At 36.8% G+C, this 18,088-nt stretch overlaps 2 protein-coding genes across 4 annotated transcripts; both read left to right on the plus strand.

The window, feature by feature from the left end:
- The first annotated feature begins 10,686 nt into the window (after nt 1–10,686).
- On the plus strand, nt 10,687–14,691 carry LOC135125727 (uncharacterized protein K02A2.6-like). The gene has a single exon (XM_064051388.1). The coding sequence runs from the start codon at nt 10,687–10,689 to the stop codon at nt 14,689–14,691; it is 4,005 nt and encodes a 1,334-aa protein (XP_063907458.1).
- Nucleotides 14,692–16,382: 1,691 nt separating this feature from the next.
- Nucleotides 16,383–17,870, plus strand: LOC135125928 (uncharacterized). Of its 3 annotated transcripts, none has more exons than XM_064051716.1 (5): nt 16,383–16,666; nt 16,742–17,136; nt 17,196–17,242; nt 17,327–17,521; nt 17,600–17,870. In XM_064051716.1, the coding sequence occupies exons 4-5, from the start codon at nt 17,419–17,421 to the stop codon at nt 17,797–17,799; spliced, it is 303 nt and encodes a 100-aa protein (XP_063907786.1). In that variant the 5' UTR covers nt 16,383–16,666; nt 16,742–17,136; nt 17,196–17,242; nt 17,327–17,418; the 3' UTR covers nt 17,800–17,870. The 3 variants fall into 2 exon arrangements, 2 of the variants coding, with proteins under 2 accessions (XP_063907786.1, XP_063907785.1); XM_064051715.1 differs by having other exon boundaries at nt 17,435–17,521.
- Nucleotides 17,871–18,088: the final 218 nt, after the last annotated feature.

The following is an 18,088-nucleotide window of genomic DNA, read 5'->3' on the forward strand; positions in this document are numbered from 1 at the left end:
GCATAAAATTTACCTAAACGTCTCCTTTTCCTAATCTGAGACGATTCTACATGCTTTAAGTGTGTTTGGTGGCTCAGAACCATCAAAAAATGTTGAAATGTAGTTCAAATTCAATAAAAATCGACAAAAATACAGTTTCTAGCTAAAATTTGATGGTTTCGTTGCTCTTTTCGAGCTCGTAATGTATCTGAGTGGCTTAAAAGTACAAGAAAACACTTCAAAAGTGACGTTTTTGAACAATTTTCTTGTATCTACGAACGCCAGAATGCATAAAATTGACCTAAACGTCTCCTTTTCCTAATCTGAGACGATTCTATATGCTTTAAGTGTGTTTGGTGGCTCAGAATAATCAAAAAATCTTGAAATGTAGTTCAAATTCAATAAAAATCGACAAAAATACAGTTTCTAGCTAAAATTTGATGGTTTCGTTGCTCTTTCCGAGTCCGTAATGTATCTGAGTGGCTTAAAAGTACAAGAAAACACTTCAAAAGTGACGTTTCTGAAGAATTTTAACAATTTTCTTGTATCTACGAACGCCAGAATGCATAAAATTGACCTAAACGTCACCTTTTCCTAATCTGAGACGATTCTGCATGCTTTAAGTGTGTTTGGTGGCTTAGAACCATAAAAAAATCTTGAAATGTAGTTCAAATTCAATAAAAATCGATAAAAATACAGTTTCTAGCTAAAATTTGATGGTTTCGTTGCTCTTTCCGAGCCCGTTGGGTATCTGAGTGGCTTAAAAGTACAAGAAAACACTTCAAAAGTGATGTTTCTGAAGAATTTTAACAATTTTCTTGTATCCACGAACGCCAGAATGCATAAAATTGACCTAAACGTCTCCTTTTCCTAATCTGAGAATATTCTGCATTCTTTAAGTGTGTTTGGTGGCTCAGAACCATCAAAAAATGTTGAAATATAGTTCAAATTCAATAAAAATCGACAAAAATACAGTTTCTAGCTAAAATTTGATGGTTTCGTTGCTCTTTCCGAGCCCGTTGGGTATCTGAGTGGCTTAAAAGTACAAGAAAACACTTCAAAAGTGATGTTTCTGAAGAATTTTAACAATTTTCTTGTATCCACGAACGCCAGAATGCATAAAATTGACCTAAACGTCTCCTTTTCCTAATCTGAGAATATTCTGCATTCTTTAAGTGTGTTTGGTGGCTCAGAACCATCAAAAAATGTTGAAATATAGTTCAAATTCAATAAAAATCGACAAAAATACAGTTTCTAGCTAAAATTTGATGGTTTCGTTGCTCTTTCCGAGTCCGTTGGGTATCTGAGTGGATTAAAAGTACAAGAAAACACTTGAAAAGTGACGTTTCTGAAGAATTTTAACAATTTTCTTGTATCTACGAACTCCAGAATGCATAAAATTGACCTAAACGTCCCCTTTTTCTAATCTGAGACGATTATGCATGCTTTAAGTGTGTTAGGTGGCTCAGAACCATCAAAAAATGTTGAAATATAGATCAAATTCAATAAAAATCGACAAAAATACAGTTTCTAGCTAAAATTTGATGGTTTCGTTTCTCTTTCCGAGCCCTTACGGTATCTGAGTGGCTTAAAAGTACAAGCAAACACTTCAAAAGTGACGTTTCTGAAGAATTTTAACAATTTTCTTGTATCTGCGAACGCCAGAATGCTTAAAATGAACCTAAACGTCTCGTTTTCCTAATCTGAGACGATTCTGCATTATTAAGTGTGTTTGGTGGCTCAGAACCATAAAAAAATGTTGAAATATAGTTCAAATTCAATAAAAATCGACAAAAATACAGTTTCTGGTTAAAATTTGATGGTTTCGTTGCACTTTCCGAGCCCGTAGGGTATCTGAGTGGCTTAAAAGTACAAAAAAACACTTCAAAAGTGACGTTTCTGAAGAATTTTAACAATTTTCTTGCATCTACGAACGCCAGAATGCATAAAATTGACCTAAACGTCTCCTTTTCCTAATCTGAGGCGATTCTACATGCTTTAAGTGTGTTTGGTGGCTCAGAACCATCAAAAAATCTTGAAATGTAGTTCAAATTCAATAAAAATCGACAAAAATACAGTTTCTAGCTTAAATTTGATGGTTTCGTTGCTCTTTCCGAGCCCGTTGGGTATCTGGATGGCTTGAAAGTACAAGAAAACTCTTCAAAAGTGACGTTTCTGAAGAATTTTAACAATTTTCTTGTATCTACGAACGCCAGAATGCATAAAATTGACCTAAACGTCTCCTTTTCCTATTCTGAGACGATTCTGCATGCTTTAAGTGTGTTTGGTGGCTCAGAACCATCAAAAAACGTTGAAATATAGTTCAAATTCAATAAAAATCGACAAAAATACAGTTTCTAGCTAAAATTTGATGGTTTCGTTGCTCTTTCCGAGCCCGTAGGGTATCTGGGTGACTTAAAAGTGCAAGAAAACGCTTCAAAAGTGACGTTTCTGAAGAATTTTAACAGTTTTCTTGTATCTACGAACGCCAGAATGCATAAAATTGACCTAAACGTCTCCTTTTCCCAATCTGAGACGATTGTGCAAGTTTTAAGTGTGTTTGGTGGCTCAGAACCACCAAAGAATATTGAAATATAGTTCAAATTCAATAAAAATCGACAAGAACACAGTTTCTAGCAAAAATTTGATGGTTTCGTTGCCCTTTCCGAGCCCTTTGGGTATCTGAGTGGCTTAAAAGTACAAGAAAACACTTCAAAAGTGACGTTTCTGAAGAATTTTAACAATTTTCTTGTATCTACGAACGCCAGAATGCATAAAATTGACCTAAACATCTCCTTTTCCTAATCAGAGATGATTCTGCATGCTTTAAGTGTGTCTGGTGGCTCAGAACCATCAAAAAATATTGAAATATAGTTCAAATTCAATAAAAATCGACAAAAATACAGTTTCTAGCTAAAATTTGATGGTTTCGTTGCTCTTTCCGAGCCCGTAGGGAATCTGAGTGGCTTAAAAGTACAAAAAAACACTTCAAAATTGACGTTTCTGAGGAATTTTAACAATTTTCTTGTACCTACGAACGCCAGAATGCATAAAATTGACCTAAACGTCTCCTTTTCCTAATCTGAGACGATTCTACATGCTTTAAGTATGTTTGGTGGCTCAGAACCTTCAAAAAATCTTGAAATGTAGTTCAAATTCAATAAAAATCGACAAAAATACAGTTTCTAGCTAAAATTTGATGGTTTCGTTGCTCTTTCCGAGCCCGTAATATATCTGAGTGGCTTAAAAGTACAAGAAAACACTTCAAAAGTGACGTTTCTGAAGAATTTTACAATTTTCTTGTATCTACGAACGCCAGAATGCATAAAAGTGACATAAACGTCTCCATTTCCTAATCTGAGATGATTCTGCATGCTTTAAGTGTGTTTGGTGGCTCAGAACCATCAAAAAAAGGTTGAAATATAGTTCAAATTCAATAAAAATCGACAAAAATACAGTTTCTAGCTAAAACTGGATGGTTTCGTTGCTCTTTCCGAGCCCGTAATGTATCTGAGTGGCTTAAAAGTACAAGAAAACACTTCAAAAGTGACGTTTCTGAAGAATTTTAACAATTTTCTTGTATCTACGAACTCCAGAATGCATAAAATTGACCTAAACGTCCCCTTTTTCTAATCTGAGACGATAATGCATGCTTTAAGTGTGTTAGGTGGCTCAGAACCATCAAAAAATGTTGAAATATAGTTCAAATTCAATAAAAATCGACAAAAATACAGTTTCTAGCTAAAATTTGATGGTTTCGTTTCTCTTTCCGAGCCCTTAGGGTATCTGAGTGGCTTAAAAGTACAAGCAAACACTTCAAAAGTGACGTTTCTGAAGAATTTTAACAATTTTCTTGTATCTGCGAACGCCAGAATGCATAAAATGAACCTAAACGTCTCCTTTTCTTAATCTGAGACGATTCTGCATTATTAAGTGTGTTTGGTGGCCCAGAACCATAAAAAAATGTTGAAATATAGTTCAAATTCAATAAAAATCGACAAAAATACAGTTTCTGGCTAAAATTTGATGGTTTCGTTGCACTTTCCGAGTCCGTAGGGTATCTGAGTGGCTTAAAAGTACAAAAAAACACTTCAAAAGTGACGTTTCTGAAGAATTTTAACAATTTTCTTGCATCTACGAATGCCAGAATGCATAAAATTGACCTAAACGTCTCCTTTTTCTAATCTGAGGCGATTCTACATGCTTTAAGTGTGTTTGGTGGCTCAGAACCATAAAAAAATCTTGAAATGTAGTTCAAATTCAATAAAAATCGACAAAAATACAGTTTCTAGCTAAAATTTGATGGTTTCGTTGCTCTTTCCGAGCCCGTTGGGTATCTGAGTGGATTAAAAGTACAAGAAAACACTTCAAAAGTGACGTTTCTGAAGAATTTTAACAATTTTCTTGCATCTACGAACGCCAGAATGCATAAAATTGACCTAAACGTCTCCTTTTTCTAATCTGAGGCGATTCTACATGCTTTAAGTGTGTTTGGTGGCTCAGAACCATCAAAAAATCTTGAAATGTAGTTCAAATTCAATAAAAATCGACAAAAATACAGTTTCTAGCTAAAATTTGATGGTTTCGTTGCTCTTTTCGAGCTCGCAATGTATCTGAGTGGCTTATAAGTACAAGAAAACACTTCAAAAGTGACGTTTCTGAAGAATTTTAACAATTTTCTTGTATCTACGAACGCCAGAATACATAATATTGACCTAATCGTCTCCTTTTCCTAATCTGAGACGATTCTGCATGGTTTAAGTGTGTTTGGTGGCTCAGAACCATCAAAAAACGTTGAAATATAGTTCAAATTCAATGAAAATCGACAAAAATACAGTTTCTAGCTAAGATTTGATGGTTTCGTTGCTCTTTCCGAGTCCGTAATGTATCTGAGTAGCTTAAAAGTATAAGAAAACACTTCAAAAGTGACGTTTCTGAAGAATTTTAACAATTTTCTTGTATCTACGAACGCCAGAATGCATAAAATTGACCTAAACGTCACCTTTTCCTAATCTGAGACGATTCTGCATGCTTTAAGTGTGTTTGGTGGCTCAGAACCACCAAAAAATGTTGAAATATAGTTCAAATTCAATAAAAATCGACAAAAATACAGTTTCTAGCTAAAATTTGATGGTTTCGTTGCTCTTTCCGAGCCCATAGGGTATCTGAGTGGCTTAAAGGTACAAGAAAACACTTCAAAAGTGACGTTTCTGAAGAATTTTAACAGTTTTCTTGTATCTACGAACGCCAGAACGCATAAAATTGACCTAAACGTCTCCTTTTCCTATTCTGAGACGATTCTGCATGCTTTAAGTATGTTTGGTGGCTCAGAACCATCAAAAAACGTTGAAATATAGTTCAAATTCAATAAAAATCGACAAAAATACAGTTTCTAGCTAAAATTTGATGGTTTCGTTGCTCTTTGCGAGCCCGTTGGGTATCTGAGTGGCTTAAAAGTACAAGAAAACACTTCAAAAGTGATGTTTCTGAAGAATTTTAACAATTTTCTTGTATCTACGAACGCCAGAATGCATAAAATTGACCTAAACGTCTCCTTTTCCTAATCTGAGAATATTCTGCATTCTTTAAGTGTGTTTGGTGGCTCAGAACCATCAAAAAATGTTGAAAAATAGTTCAAATTCAATAAAAATCGACAAAAATACAGTTTCTAGCTAAAATTTGATGGTTTCGTTGCTCTTTCCGAGCCCGTTGGGTATCTGAGTGGATTAAAAGTACAAGAAAACACTTCAAAAGTGACGTTTCTGAAGAATTTTAACAATTTTCTTGAATCTACGAACTCCAGAATGCATAAAATTGACCTAAACGTCCCCTTTTTCTAATCTGAGGCGATTATGCATGCTTTAAGTGTGTTAGGTGGCTCAGAACCATCAAAAAATGTTGAAATATAGATCAAATTCAATAAAAATCGACAAAAATACAGTTTCTAGCTAAAATTTGATGGTTTCGTTTCTCTTTCCGAGCCCTTACGGTATCTGAGTGGCTTAAAAGTACAAGCAAACACTTCAAAAGTGATGTTTCTGAAGAATTTTAACAATTTTCTTGTATCTGCGAACGCCAGAATGCTTAAAATGAACCTAAACGTCTCCTTTTCCTAATCTGAGACGATTCTGCATGCTTTAAGTGTGTTTGGTGGCTTAGAACCATAAAAAATCTTGAAATGTAGTTCAAATTCAATAAAAATCGATAAAAAACAGTTTCTGGCTAAAATTTGATGGTTTCGTTGCTCTTTCCGAGCCCATTGGGTATCTGAGTGGCTTAAAAGTACAAGAAAACACTTCAAAAGTGACGTTTCTGAAGAATTTTAACAATTTTCTTGCATCTACGAACGCTAGAATGCATAAAATTGACTTAAACGTCTCCTTTTCCTAATCTGAGAATATTCTGCATTCTTTAAGTGTGTTTGGTGGCTCAGAACCATCAAAAAATGTTGAAATATAGTTCAAATTCAATAAAAATCGACAAAAATACAGTTTCTAGCTAAAATTTGATGGTTTCGTTGTTCTTTCCGAGCCCGTTGGGTATCTGAGTGGATTAAAAGTACAAGAACACTTCAAAAGTGACGTTTCTGAAGAATTTTAACAATTTTCTTGTATCTACGAACTCCAGAATGCATAAAATTGACCTAAACGTCCCCTTTTTCTAATCTGAGACGATTATGCATGCTTTAAGTGTGTTAGGTGGCTCAGAACCATCAAAAAATGTTGAAATATAGATCAAATTCAATGAAAATCGACAAAAATACAGTTTCTAGCTAAAATTTGATGGTTTCGTTTCTCTTTCCGAGCCCTTAGGGTATCTGAGTGGCTTAAAAGTACAAGCAAACACTTCAAAAGTGACGTTTCTGAAGAATTTTAACAATTTTCTTGTATCTGCGAACGCCAGAATGCATAAAATGAACCTAAACGTCTCCTTTTCTTAATCTGAGACGATTCTGCATTATTAAGTGTGTTTGGTGGCTCAGAACCATAAAAAAATGTTGAAATATAGTTCAAATTCAATAAAAATCGACAAAAATACAGTTTCTGGTTAAAATTTGATGGTTTCGTTGCACTTTCCGAGCCCGTAGGGTATCTGAGTGGCTTAAAAGTACAAAAAAACACTTCAAAAGTGACGTTTCTGAAGAATTTTAACAATTTTCTTGCATCTACGAACGCCAGAATGCATAAAATTGACCTAAACGTCTCCTTTTCCTAATCTGAGGCGATTCTACATGCTTTAAGTGTGTTTGGTGGCTCAGAACCATCAAAAAATCTTGAAATGTAGTTCAAATTCAATAAAAATCGACAAAAATACAGTTTCTAGCTTAAATTTGATGGTTTCGTTGCTCTTTCCGAGCCCGTTGGGTATCTGGATGGCTTGAAAGTACAAGAAAACTCTTCAAAAGTGACGTTTCTGAAGAATTTTAACAATTTTCTTGTATCTACGAACGCCAGAATGCATAAAATTGACCTAAACGTCTCCTTTTCCTATTCTGAGACGATTCTGCATGCTTTAAGTGTGTTTGGTGGCTCAGAACCATCAAAAAACGTTGAAATATAATTCAAATTCAATAAAAATCGACAAAAATACAGTTTCTAGCTAAAATTTGATGGTTTCGTTGCTCTTTCCGAGCCCGTAGGGTATCTGGGTGACTTAAAAGTGCAAGAAAACGCTTCAAAAGTGACGTTTCTGAAGAATTTTAACAGTTTTCTTGTATCTACGAACGCCAGAATGCATAAAATTGACCTAAACATCTCCTTTTCCTAATCAGAGATGATTCTGCATGCTTTAAGTGTGTCTGGTGGCTCAGAACCATCAAAAAATGTTGAAATATAGTTCAAATTCAATAAAAATCGAGAAAAATACAGTTTCTAGCTAAAATTTGATGGTTTCGTTGCTCTTTCCGAGCCCGTAGGGAATCTGAGTGGCTTAAAAGTACAAAAGAACACTTCAAAATTGACGTTTCTGAGGAATTTTAACAATTTTCTTGTACCTACGAACGCCAGAATGCATAAAATTGACCTAAACGTCTCCTTTTCCTAATCTGAGACGATTCTACATGCTTTAAGTGTGTTTGGTGGCTCAGAACCTTCAAAAAATCTTGAAATGTAGTTCAAATTCAATAAAAATCGACAAAAATACAGTTTCTAGCTAAAATTTGATGGTTTCGTTGCTCTTTCCGAGCCCGTAATATATCTGAGTGGCTTAAAAGTACAAGAAAACACTTCAAAAGTGACGTTTCTGAAGAATTTTACAATTTTCGTGTATCTACGAACGCCAGAATGCATAAAAGTGACATAAACGTCTCCATTTCCTAATCTGAGATGATTCTGCATGCTTTAAGTATGTTTGGTGGCTCAGAACCATCAAAAAATGTTGAAATATAGTTCAAATTCAATAAAAATCGACAAAAATACAGTTTCTAGCTAAAATTGGATGGTTTCGTTGCTCTTTCCGTGCCCGTAATGTATCTGAGTGGCTTAAAAGTACAAGAAAACACTTCAAAAGTGACGTTTCTGAAGAATTTTAACAATTTTCTTGTATCTACGAACTCCAGAATGCATAAAATTGACCTAAACGTCCCCTTTTTCTAATCTGAGACGATTATGCATGCTTTAAGTGTGTTAGGTGGCTCAGAACCATCAAAAAATGTTGAAATATAGTTCAAATTCAATAAAAATCGACAAAAACACAGTTTCTAGCTAAAATTTGATGGTTTCGTTTCTCTTTCCGAGCCCTTAGGGTATCTGAGTGGCTTAAAAGTACAAGCAAACACTTCAAAAGTGACGTTTCTGAAGAATTTTAACAATTTTCTTGTATCTGCGAACGCCAGAATGCATAAAATAAACCTAAACGTCTCCTTTTCTTAATCTGAGACGATTCTGCATTATTAAGTGTGTTTGGTGGCCCAGAACCATAAAAAAATGTTGAAATATAGTTCAAATTCAATAAAAATCGACAAAAATACAGTTTCTGGCTAAAATTTGATGGTTTCGTTGCTCTTTCCGAGCCCGTTGGGTATCTGAGTGGATTAAAAGTACAAGAAAACACTTCAAAAGTGACGTTTCTGAAGAATTTTAACAATTTTCTTGCATCTACGAACGCCAGAATGCATAAAATTGACCTAAACGTCTCCTTTTTCTAATCTGAGGCGATTCTACATGCTTTAAGTGTGTTTGGTGGCTCAGAACCATCAAAAAATCTTGAAATGTAGTTCAAATTCAATAAAAATCGACAAAAATACAGTTTCTAGCTAAAATTTGATGGTTTCGTTGCTCTTTTCGAGCTCGCAATGTATCTGAGTGGCTTATAAGTACAAGAAAACACTTCAAAAGTGACGTTTCTGAAGAATTTTAACAATTTTCTTGTATCTACGAACGCCAGAATACATAATATTGACCTAATCGTCTCCTTTTCCTAATCTGAGACGATTCTGCATGCTTTAAGTGTGTTTGGTGGCTCAGAACCATCAAAAAACGTTGAAATATAGTTCAAATTCAATGAAAATCGACAAAAATACAGTTTCTAGCTAAGATTTGATGGTTTCGTTGCTCTTTCCGAGTCCGTAATGTATCTGAGTAGCTTAAAAGTATAAGAAAACACTTCAAAAGTGACGTTTCTGAAGAATTTTAACAATTTTCTTGTATCTACGAACGCCAGAATGCATAAAATTGACCTAAACGTCACCTTTTCCTAATCTGAGACGATTCTGCATGCTTTAAGTGTGTTTGGTGGCTCAGAACCACCAAAAAATGTTGAAATATAGTTCAAATTCAATAAAAATCGACAAAAATACAGTTTCTAGCTAAAATTTGATGGTTTCGTTGCTCTTTCCGAGCCCATAGGGTATCTGAGTGGCTTAAAGGTACAAGAAAACACTTCAAAAGTGACGTTTCTGAAGAATTTTAACAGTTTTCTTGTATCTACGAACGCCAGAACGCATAAAATTGACCTAAACGTCTCCTTTTCCTATTCTGAGACGATTCTGCATGCTTTAAGTATGTTTGGTGGCTCAGAACCATCAAAAAACGTTGAAATATAGTTCAAATTCAATAAAAATCGACAAAAATACAGTTTCTAACTAAGATTTGATGGTTTCGTTGCACTTTCCGAGCCCGTAGGGTATCTGAGTGGCTTAAAAGTACAGGAAAACACCTCAAAAGTGACGTTTCTGAAGAATTTTAACAGTTTTCTTGTATCTGCGAACGCCAGAATGCATAAAATTGACCTAAACGTCTCCTTTTCCTATTCTGAGTCGATTCTGCATGCTTTAAGTGTGTTTGGTGGCTCAGAACCATCAAAAAACGTTGAAATATAGTTCAAATTCAATAAAAATCGACAAAAATACAGTTTCTAGCTAAAATTTGATGGTTTCGTTGCACTTTCCGTGCCCGTAGGCTATCTGAGTGGCTTAAAAGTACAAGAAAACACTTCAAAAGTGACGTTTCTGAAGAATTTTAACAGTTTTCTTGTATCTACTGTAGGGATGCTTGATATGTTAAGTTGGCAGCGCGGGCACTAAGCGAGTGCGCGCTGGGGATTGTGAGAAGAGAGGTTAGACAGTTAAGAGTGAGAATAAAAAGCAGCTACCCCTAAGTGTTATTATTCCGGGTTCTTGGGGCTCTCAGGCACGGCCGCACATGGTGTCAGGTGTGAAAACAACCAACGGATAAGTTCGAAAAAGAAACAAACAAGAAAATCCACAAAATGACGGAGAACGGCGACGATAAGCAGGAAATCGCTGACCTACGCCAACAACTGAACGTCCTACAACAAATGCTCCAGAATCTGCACTCAACTGCAAAACCAAGCGTAATTAATTCAGTGCCGGCTCCCGAAGCATTTAGTTTCGACAAAAACGAATGGACGGCATGGCTAACGCATTATGAACGCTACAGAATAACGACAAAGTTGGACACAGCAGACGAGAAAGTACAAATAAAAAGTCTTTTGCTCCACATGGGCCAGAAAGTCACGAAGATTCTCGAAACGAAAAAGAAAGACGAGTATTCATTCGACACGTACGCAGAGGCGAAACAATTTTTTACTGGCTACTTTGTTGGAACTACAAATATAATTTATGCAAGAGCCAAGTTCAATCGGAGAAACCAAAAAGAAGGTGAGTCCGCACAAGAATATATTACTGCCATTGTTGCTCTAGGTAAAGACTGTAAATACGGACAGTTAGAGGACGAATTGGTTCGTGACCAAGTTGTAGTGGGCATACGGGATCAAAAATTATCCGAGTCACTACAATTGACTGAAAAATTAACCCTAGAAATGACGGTAAATAAAATTATGCAAGCTGAGACGATCAAAACAGAAAACCAAGAGCTCAGAGAGGGGGTGCATATAGGCGCTGTCAAGAACAAAAAGCCACAAAAGCAGAAAAGTAGTCGAGAACAAAGGAATCGACCAGAAAAAAAGAAAAACAGAAACAAATGTATGCGCTGTGGTAAAGAACCAAGCCATCCCAGAACAGAATGTCCAGCCAACAACCAAAAATGCAGAAAATGTCGACTGATTGGTCACTATGGGTCTGAGTGCCGAACGAAACGAATTAATGAAAATGTACAAGCAGATCAAAGTAGCACTGACAACAGTGACTACGAGCTTTATCGAGTTATTAAGGTGAACAGAGTGCAGCGATCCAGCCGGTTTCGCATGACTCTCAACTGTGGTGAAATAAAATTAGTCTTTAAACTTGACACAGGGGCTGAGGAATCGGTCATAACCTCAAAAGACTATGAAGAGAAATTAAAAAATCATTACAGATTGAAACCTACTCGAACAGTATTAGCAGGTTTGGGCCAAAACAGATGTCCCGTGCTGGGCAAAATAAAAATTCCCTTAGAAATAGGTGGGAGACAAGAAGTCATTAAAGCCTACGTCGCTGACACGAACGAAAACCTTCTGGGAGAACCAGCTTTGCTGAAACTACAGATCGTACAGCGGTTGGGAAACGAGATAAAAATGATCGATCAAGTGAGGCTAGAAAATAAGCGATCAACCAAAGAAGAAATTCTCGCAAAATGGCCTGAAGTATTCAAAGGTTTGGGGAAGTTACACAACTTTCAGCATAAGATCTGTGTTGAGGAGGGCGCAGTTTCATTCTCCATTGCGACACCCAGGAGAATACCCCTTCCGTTAATGAAGCAAGTGGAAAAAGAAATAAACAAAATGGTGACACAAGAAGTGATCGAACGTGTGGACAGTCCAACAGAGTGGTGTGCACCTATGGTGGTAGCACAAAAGAAAAACGGTAAAGTACGTGTGTGTGCAGACTTTACGCAATTAAATCAGTTCGTGAGACGCGAACGGTATCAGCTCCCATCAGTGGACGAAACGCTTGCCAAATTGAGGGAAGCCAAGTTATTTTCGAAATTAGATTTCTCTTCCGGGTTTTGGCAACTGGAAATTACACCGGAATCACGAAAATACACCGCGTTCATAACACCTTTCGGAAGATACATGTATCGAAGAATACCTTTCGGTATAACATCGGCTCCAGAAATATTTCAAAAAACACTGTATGGAATAATACAAGAACTTCAGTCTGACTGGATACACGTGCATGCTGACGATATTCTAGTCACGGGCAGAAACAGTCAAGAACACAATGAAAATTTGGACAAAGTACTAACAGTAGTGAAGAAACACGGTTTAACGCTCAACAAAGACAAATGTGAATTCAACAAATCAGAAACCTCTTACTTGGGATATGTTGTTGGAGCGGAAGGTATCAAAATTGACCCAAAAAGCATAGCAGCTATTCGTGACTATCCAGCACCCAACAACCCAACAGAAGTCAAACGATTTCTTGGTATGGTAAATTATGTCGCGAAATTTATTAGCAATGTTGCCGAGAAAACCAGGTATCTACGAGAGACGATAAAAAACAGCACGTCATTTGTATGGACAGAAAAACACGAGGAAGAATTCCAGAATTTAAAGGAAACTATAGCATCAGCTCCCGTATTAGCAAAATATGACGTCGACAAACCAACACGAGTCGCAGCCGACGCCTCAGCATTTGGAATTGGAGCTGTGTTGGAACAACAGCAAAATGACGACAACTGGAAACCAGTGTACTTTTGTTCCAAAACCTTAAGTGACGCGGAGCAACGGTATGCTCAGATCGAAAAAGAAGCACTCGTAGCCACGTGGGCATGCGAACGGTTAGAGCAATTTCTCATAGGATCGCGTTTTTTAGTGCTAACGGACCACAAACCGCTGTTAGTGATATTAACGACGAAAGAAATTAATAAACTCTCCAACCGATTACAAAGACTAAGAATGCGGTTGTTAAAGTTTAATTATGATGTGCAATACGTCCCGGGAAAAACATTCCATGTACCCGACGCGTTATCTCGCGCACCTCTACACGAAGGCGTCCGCGACGGCGATTCAGCGCTTAAGGACCAGGAAATATATATCAACGCAGTGTTGACAGAACTATCATCGAGTTCCTGCTCAGAAGAGGTGGTACGGAAACATCAGGAGGAAGATCAACAAATGCAACTATTGAAGAAATTTGTAGTAGAAACATGGCCAGGAAAACCACCTACTGCCGTGACACCATACTTTAAATTTCGTAACGAATTAAAAATCCACAATAACCTAATCTGTTATAGAGATCGCTTAGTAATTCCCAGGGCCCTCCGCAAGCAATGTTTGCGAGTACTACACGATGGACACCTGGGCACGCCCAAATGTCTGGAAAAAGCGAAGACAACAGTTTGGTGGCCTGAAATACGCCGACATCTGAAGGATATGGTTGAAAACTGCGAGACTTGTATCAAGCACCGCCAGCCTGTAGTCGAGCCAATGATCCCTTCCACAGTACCATCCCGTCCGTGGAAAGTCCTAGGTGCGGACCTCGCCTACTACAATGGAAAGAATTACCTAGTGGTGCAGGACTATTACTCGAAATACCCTGAAATTCGCAAGCTGAAAAAACTGACTAGCTTAGAAACAATAGAATATCTCAAGGACATATTCTCGCACCATGGAATTCCGGAAGAATTAAGAAGCGATAACGGTAAACAGTTCGACAGCCTCGAGTTCAGAACTTTTGCCAAGGACTACGGATTTCGATGGGTGAGCAGCAGCCCGGAATTCCAGCAGAGTAATGGACAAGCAGAAAGTGCAGTCAAACTATTGAAAACCATCTTGAAGAAGAACGAGGATCCATTTCTGGGCATGCTGGCCTACAGAAATACTCCCTTATCCTGCGGAGCCTCCCCAGCCCAGCTGTTGTTTGGCAGGCAGTTACGGGACAGGGTGCCAGCAATAAGCAGAAGATTGGTACCAAAGCTGCCAAACCATCAAGCAATTAGGAGAGAAATGGAGGCAGAAAAACAACGACAAAAACATCACTACGATAGACGGCATCGCACGAAAGAGAATGCGGAGCTGAAAGCTGGTGATCGAGTGTGGCTTATTCATCGAAAAGAAGAGGTAATGGTGCAGACGCCAGATGAAACACCAAGATCATACTGGGTAAAGACTCCTCATGGCCAGGTCAGAAGAAACCGACAACATTTGCAAAAACTACCAGAGCTGGGTGAAAATCCCCCAAGAAATTCTGAGCCAGAGATCATGTCTTCACCAACCAACAAACAACCAAAAACGCCAACACCTCCCGTCTCTGCGAGACCAAACCGCACGAAAAAACCACCAGGCAGATTTAAAGATTTCGTGATAAATTAAACCACTTTCTAGTATTATATTATTTAGATACGTTGTTATTTTAATAGTTATATCTTAGTTTTGTAAATCTAGTTTAAAGTAAAGAATAATACAAAAGAGGGGGGATGTAGGGATGCTTGATATGTTAAGTTGGCAGCGCGGGCACTAAGCGAGTGCGCGCTGGGGATTGTGAGAAGAGAGGTTAGACAGTTAAGAGTGAGAATAAAAAGCAGCTACCCCTAAGTGTTATTATTCCGGGTTCTTGGGGCTCTCAGGCACGGCCGCACAGTTTCGTTGCTCTTTCCGAGTCCGTAATGTATCTGAGTGGCTTAAAAGTATAAGAAAACACTTCAAAAGTGACGTTTCTGAAGAATTTTAACAATTTTCTTGTATCTACGAACGCCAGAATGCATAAAATTGACCTAAACGTCACCTTTTCCTAATCTGAGATGATTCTGCATGCTTTAAGTGTGTTTGGTGGCCCAGAACCACAAAAAAATGTTGAAATATAGTTCAAATTCAATAAAAATCGACAAAAACACAGTTTCTAGCAAAAATTTGATGGTTTCGTTGCTCTTTCCGAGCCCGTAGGGTATCTGAGTGGCGTAAAAGTACAAGAAAACACTTCAAAAGTGACGTTTCTGAAGAATTTTAACAATTTTCTTGTATCTACGAACGCCAGAATGCATAAAATTGACCTAAACGTCTCCTTTTCCAAATCTGAGACGATTCTACATGCTTTAAGTGTGTTTGGTGGCTCAGAACCATCAAAGAATCTTGAAATGTAGTTCAAATTCAATAAAAATCGACAAAAATACAGTTTCTAGCAAAAATTTGATGGTTTCGTTGCTCTTTCCGAGCCCGTAATATATCTGAGTGGCTTAAAAGTACAAGAAAACACTTCAAAAGTGACGTTTCTGAAGAGTTTTAACAATTTTCTTGTATCTACGAACGCCAGAATGCATAAAATTGACATAAACGTCTCCTTTTCCTAATCAGAGATGATTCTGCATGCTTTAAGTGTGTCTGGTGGCTCAGAACCATCAAAAAATGTTGAAATATAGTTAAAATTCAATAAAAATCGACAAAAATACAGTTTCTAGCTAAAATTTGATGGTTTCGTTGCTCTTTCCGAGCCCGTAGGGATCTGAGTGGTTTAAAAGTACAAAAAAACACTTCAAAATTGACGTTTCTGAGGAATTTTAACAATTTTCTTGTACCTACGAACGCCAGAATGCATAAAATTGACCTAAACGTCTCCTTTTCCTAATCTGAGACGATTGTACATGCTTTAAGTGTGTTAGGTGGCTCAGAACCATCAAAAAATGTTGAAATATAGTTCAAATTCAATAAAAATCGATAAAAATACAGTTTCTAGCTAAAATTTGATGGTTTCGTTTCTCTTTCCGAGCCCTTAGGGTATCTGAGTGGCTTAAAAGTACAAGCAAACACTTCAAAAGTGACGTTTCTGAAGAATTTTAACAATTTTCTTGTATCTGCGAACGCCAGAATGCATAAAATGAACCTAAACGTCTCCTTTTCTTAATCTGAGACGATTCTGCATTATTAAGTGTGTTTGGTGGCTCAGAACCATAAAAAAATGTTGAAATATAGTTCAAATTCAATAAAAATCGACAAAAATACAGTTTCTAGCTAAAATTTGATGGTTTCGTTGCTCTTTCCGAGCCCGTAATGTATCTGAGTGGCTTAGGCCCGGTTTTACAAATGTCCGGTTCAACACGAGTTCAACTGAACTTGAGTTCAACTGAACTGAGGTTCAATTCATGCGTCCGTTTTACAAACACCGCTATCGTCCGGTTCAGCTGAACCACAAATTTCCTTAGGTTGGTAGCGCGCACCCGAGAATCTGACAGTTGAGACCACGTTGGGAGCACGTTGGAAGTGTGTTGTTGTTGTCATCTATGTCATCATGTCACATTATTATAAATTATTTGTGACAAATTCTGCAAAGTAATTAGTTTTTTGCGTTACTGGGGTACGTATATGTGTATATGTAACATTTGCTCGTTAATAGTAGATGATTATGATGGTTTTTAACATTTCGTTTCAGATGAGTAATACACGTGCTCCGAATTTTACAAAATCCGAAGAAAACTTGCTCCTATCTTTAGTAAGCAAGTATAGAAATATTCTGGAGTGTAAATTGTCCAACACTGATGCAAATCAAAAAAAAAAAAAATCAGTGTTGGAAGAAAATTGAAGTAGAGTTCAATTCTTTATCTGGCCAGACCTTCCGGGATCACAAAGTTTTGAACAAAAAGTACGACAACATTAAGAAGAGGACAACGAAAAAATTTGCTGACGAGAAAGCCTATGTCGGTGGTACTGGGAGAGGGTCACAACAAAGTATTGAGGCCACCGATGTTGATGTGGCTGTAAAAGAAATTCTCGGGGCCAAACCAATGGGGCATAGCAGCGAATTTGATGGCGATTCCGAAACAACCTGTAATAAGTATTTTTATGAATAATATGTATTGTAAAATTAAAATGTTGATGCTTTTCAGCATTCCAAAGTAACAGCGGTATAATCTGTCTGATGACGAAAATGATGGTAAATACTTTTTATCCTTACATACACTTTATTCAGAAATTTTTTACTATTTTTTCTTTATTTCACATTGTTTTATGCCAAAAGATCAAACCGGAGCAATTTCGAGAGAAGTGCCTGTTATGGATAAAATAAGTGGTCCCAATAAAGAAAGTGGTAAACATTAATAATAATCAAATATGGTTATTTTTGTAGAAAATGGTCAAACTGGGAATTGGGCTAAATACTCCCCCAAAATCTTGAAGCAAAAAAAATTTTCAGCACTCACGCCATATCGTAGAGGTATTATATGTATATATATTTATATTAAAAAATGTTTGACACTTGTCTTAAAACTTTATTAATGTATTGTTTGTATAGGTAAAGGAAACCAGACAAGTGATAATTTAGAGCAATGTGCCGCTGCCAAAGAACTTGTCGAACTAAGTCGAAAGGAATACATCCAAAAGGAGCAAGAGTTTAAATTAAAAGCCATGAAAGAGAAACATGAACTAGAAATGCAAATTATGAGAGACAAAGCTGCACTTGAATTAGAAGTAATAAAGCAGAACACCAAATGAAGATTGAAATATTAATTGCCCAAAAATTTAATATTTTAAATAATAAAACTTAAATAAATAATTACATTACATTTTATTATTTACTGCAACTAAAAACGAAATCAAAAGAAGCAAATGAGTAAAATATTCTCTGATGAACTGGTTCCGTACAAAATTGTTCTGATTATAATTGCCACTATATTCTCCAATGTTTTCAATTAGAACATCGTTCACAAAATTCACTGCTGCTTCTTCTTCTGCGTCCACTGGCGGTTCTTCTTCATTTAAAATAATTGCAATGTTGTGTAAA

The sequence above is a fragment of the Zophobas morio genome, unplaced genomic scaffold (assembly GCF_036711695.1).
Source record: "Zophobas morio isolate AGI-343-1 ecotype UQ-CSIRO unplaced genomic scaffold, CSIRO_AGI_Zmor_V1 ptg000009l, whole genome shotgun sequence".
Lineage (NCBI taxonomy): Eukaryota > Metazoa > Arthropoda > Insecta > Coleoptera > Tenebrionidae > Zophobas > Zophobas morio.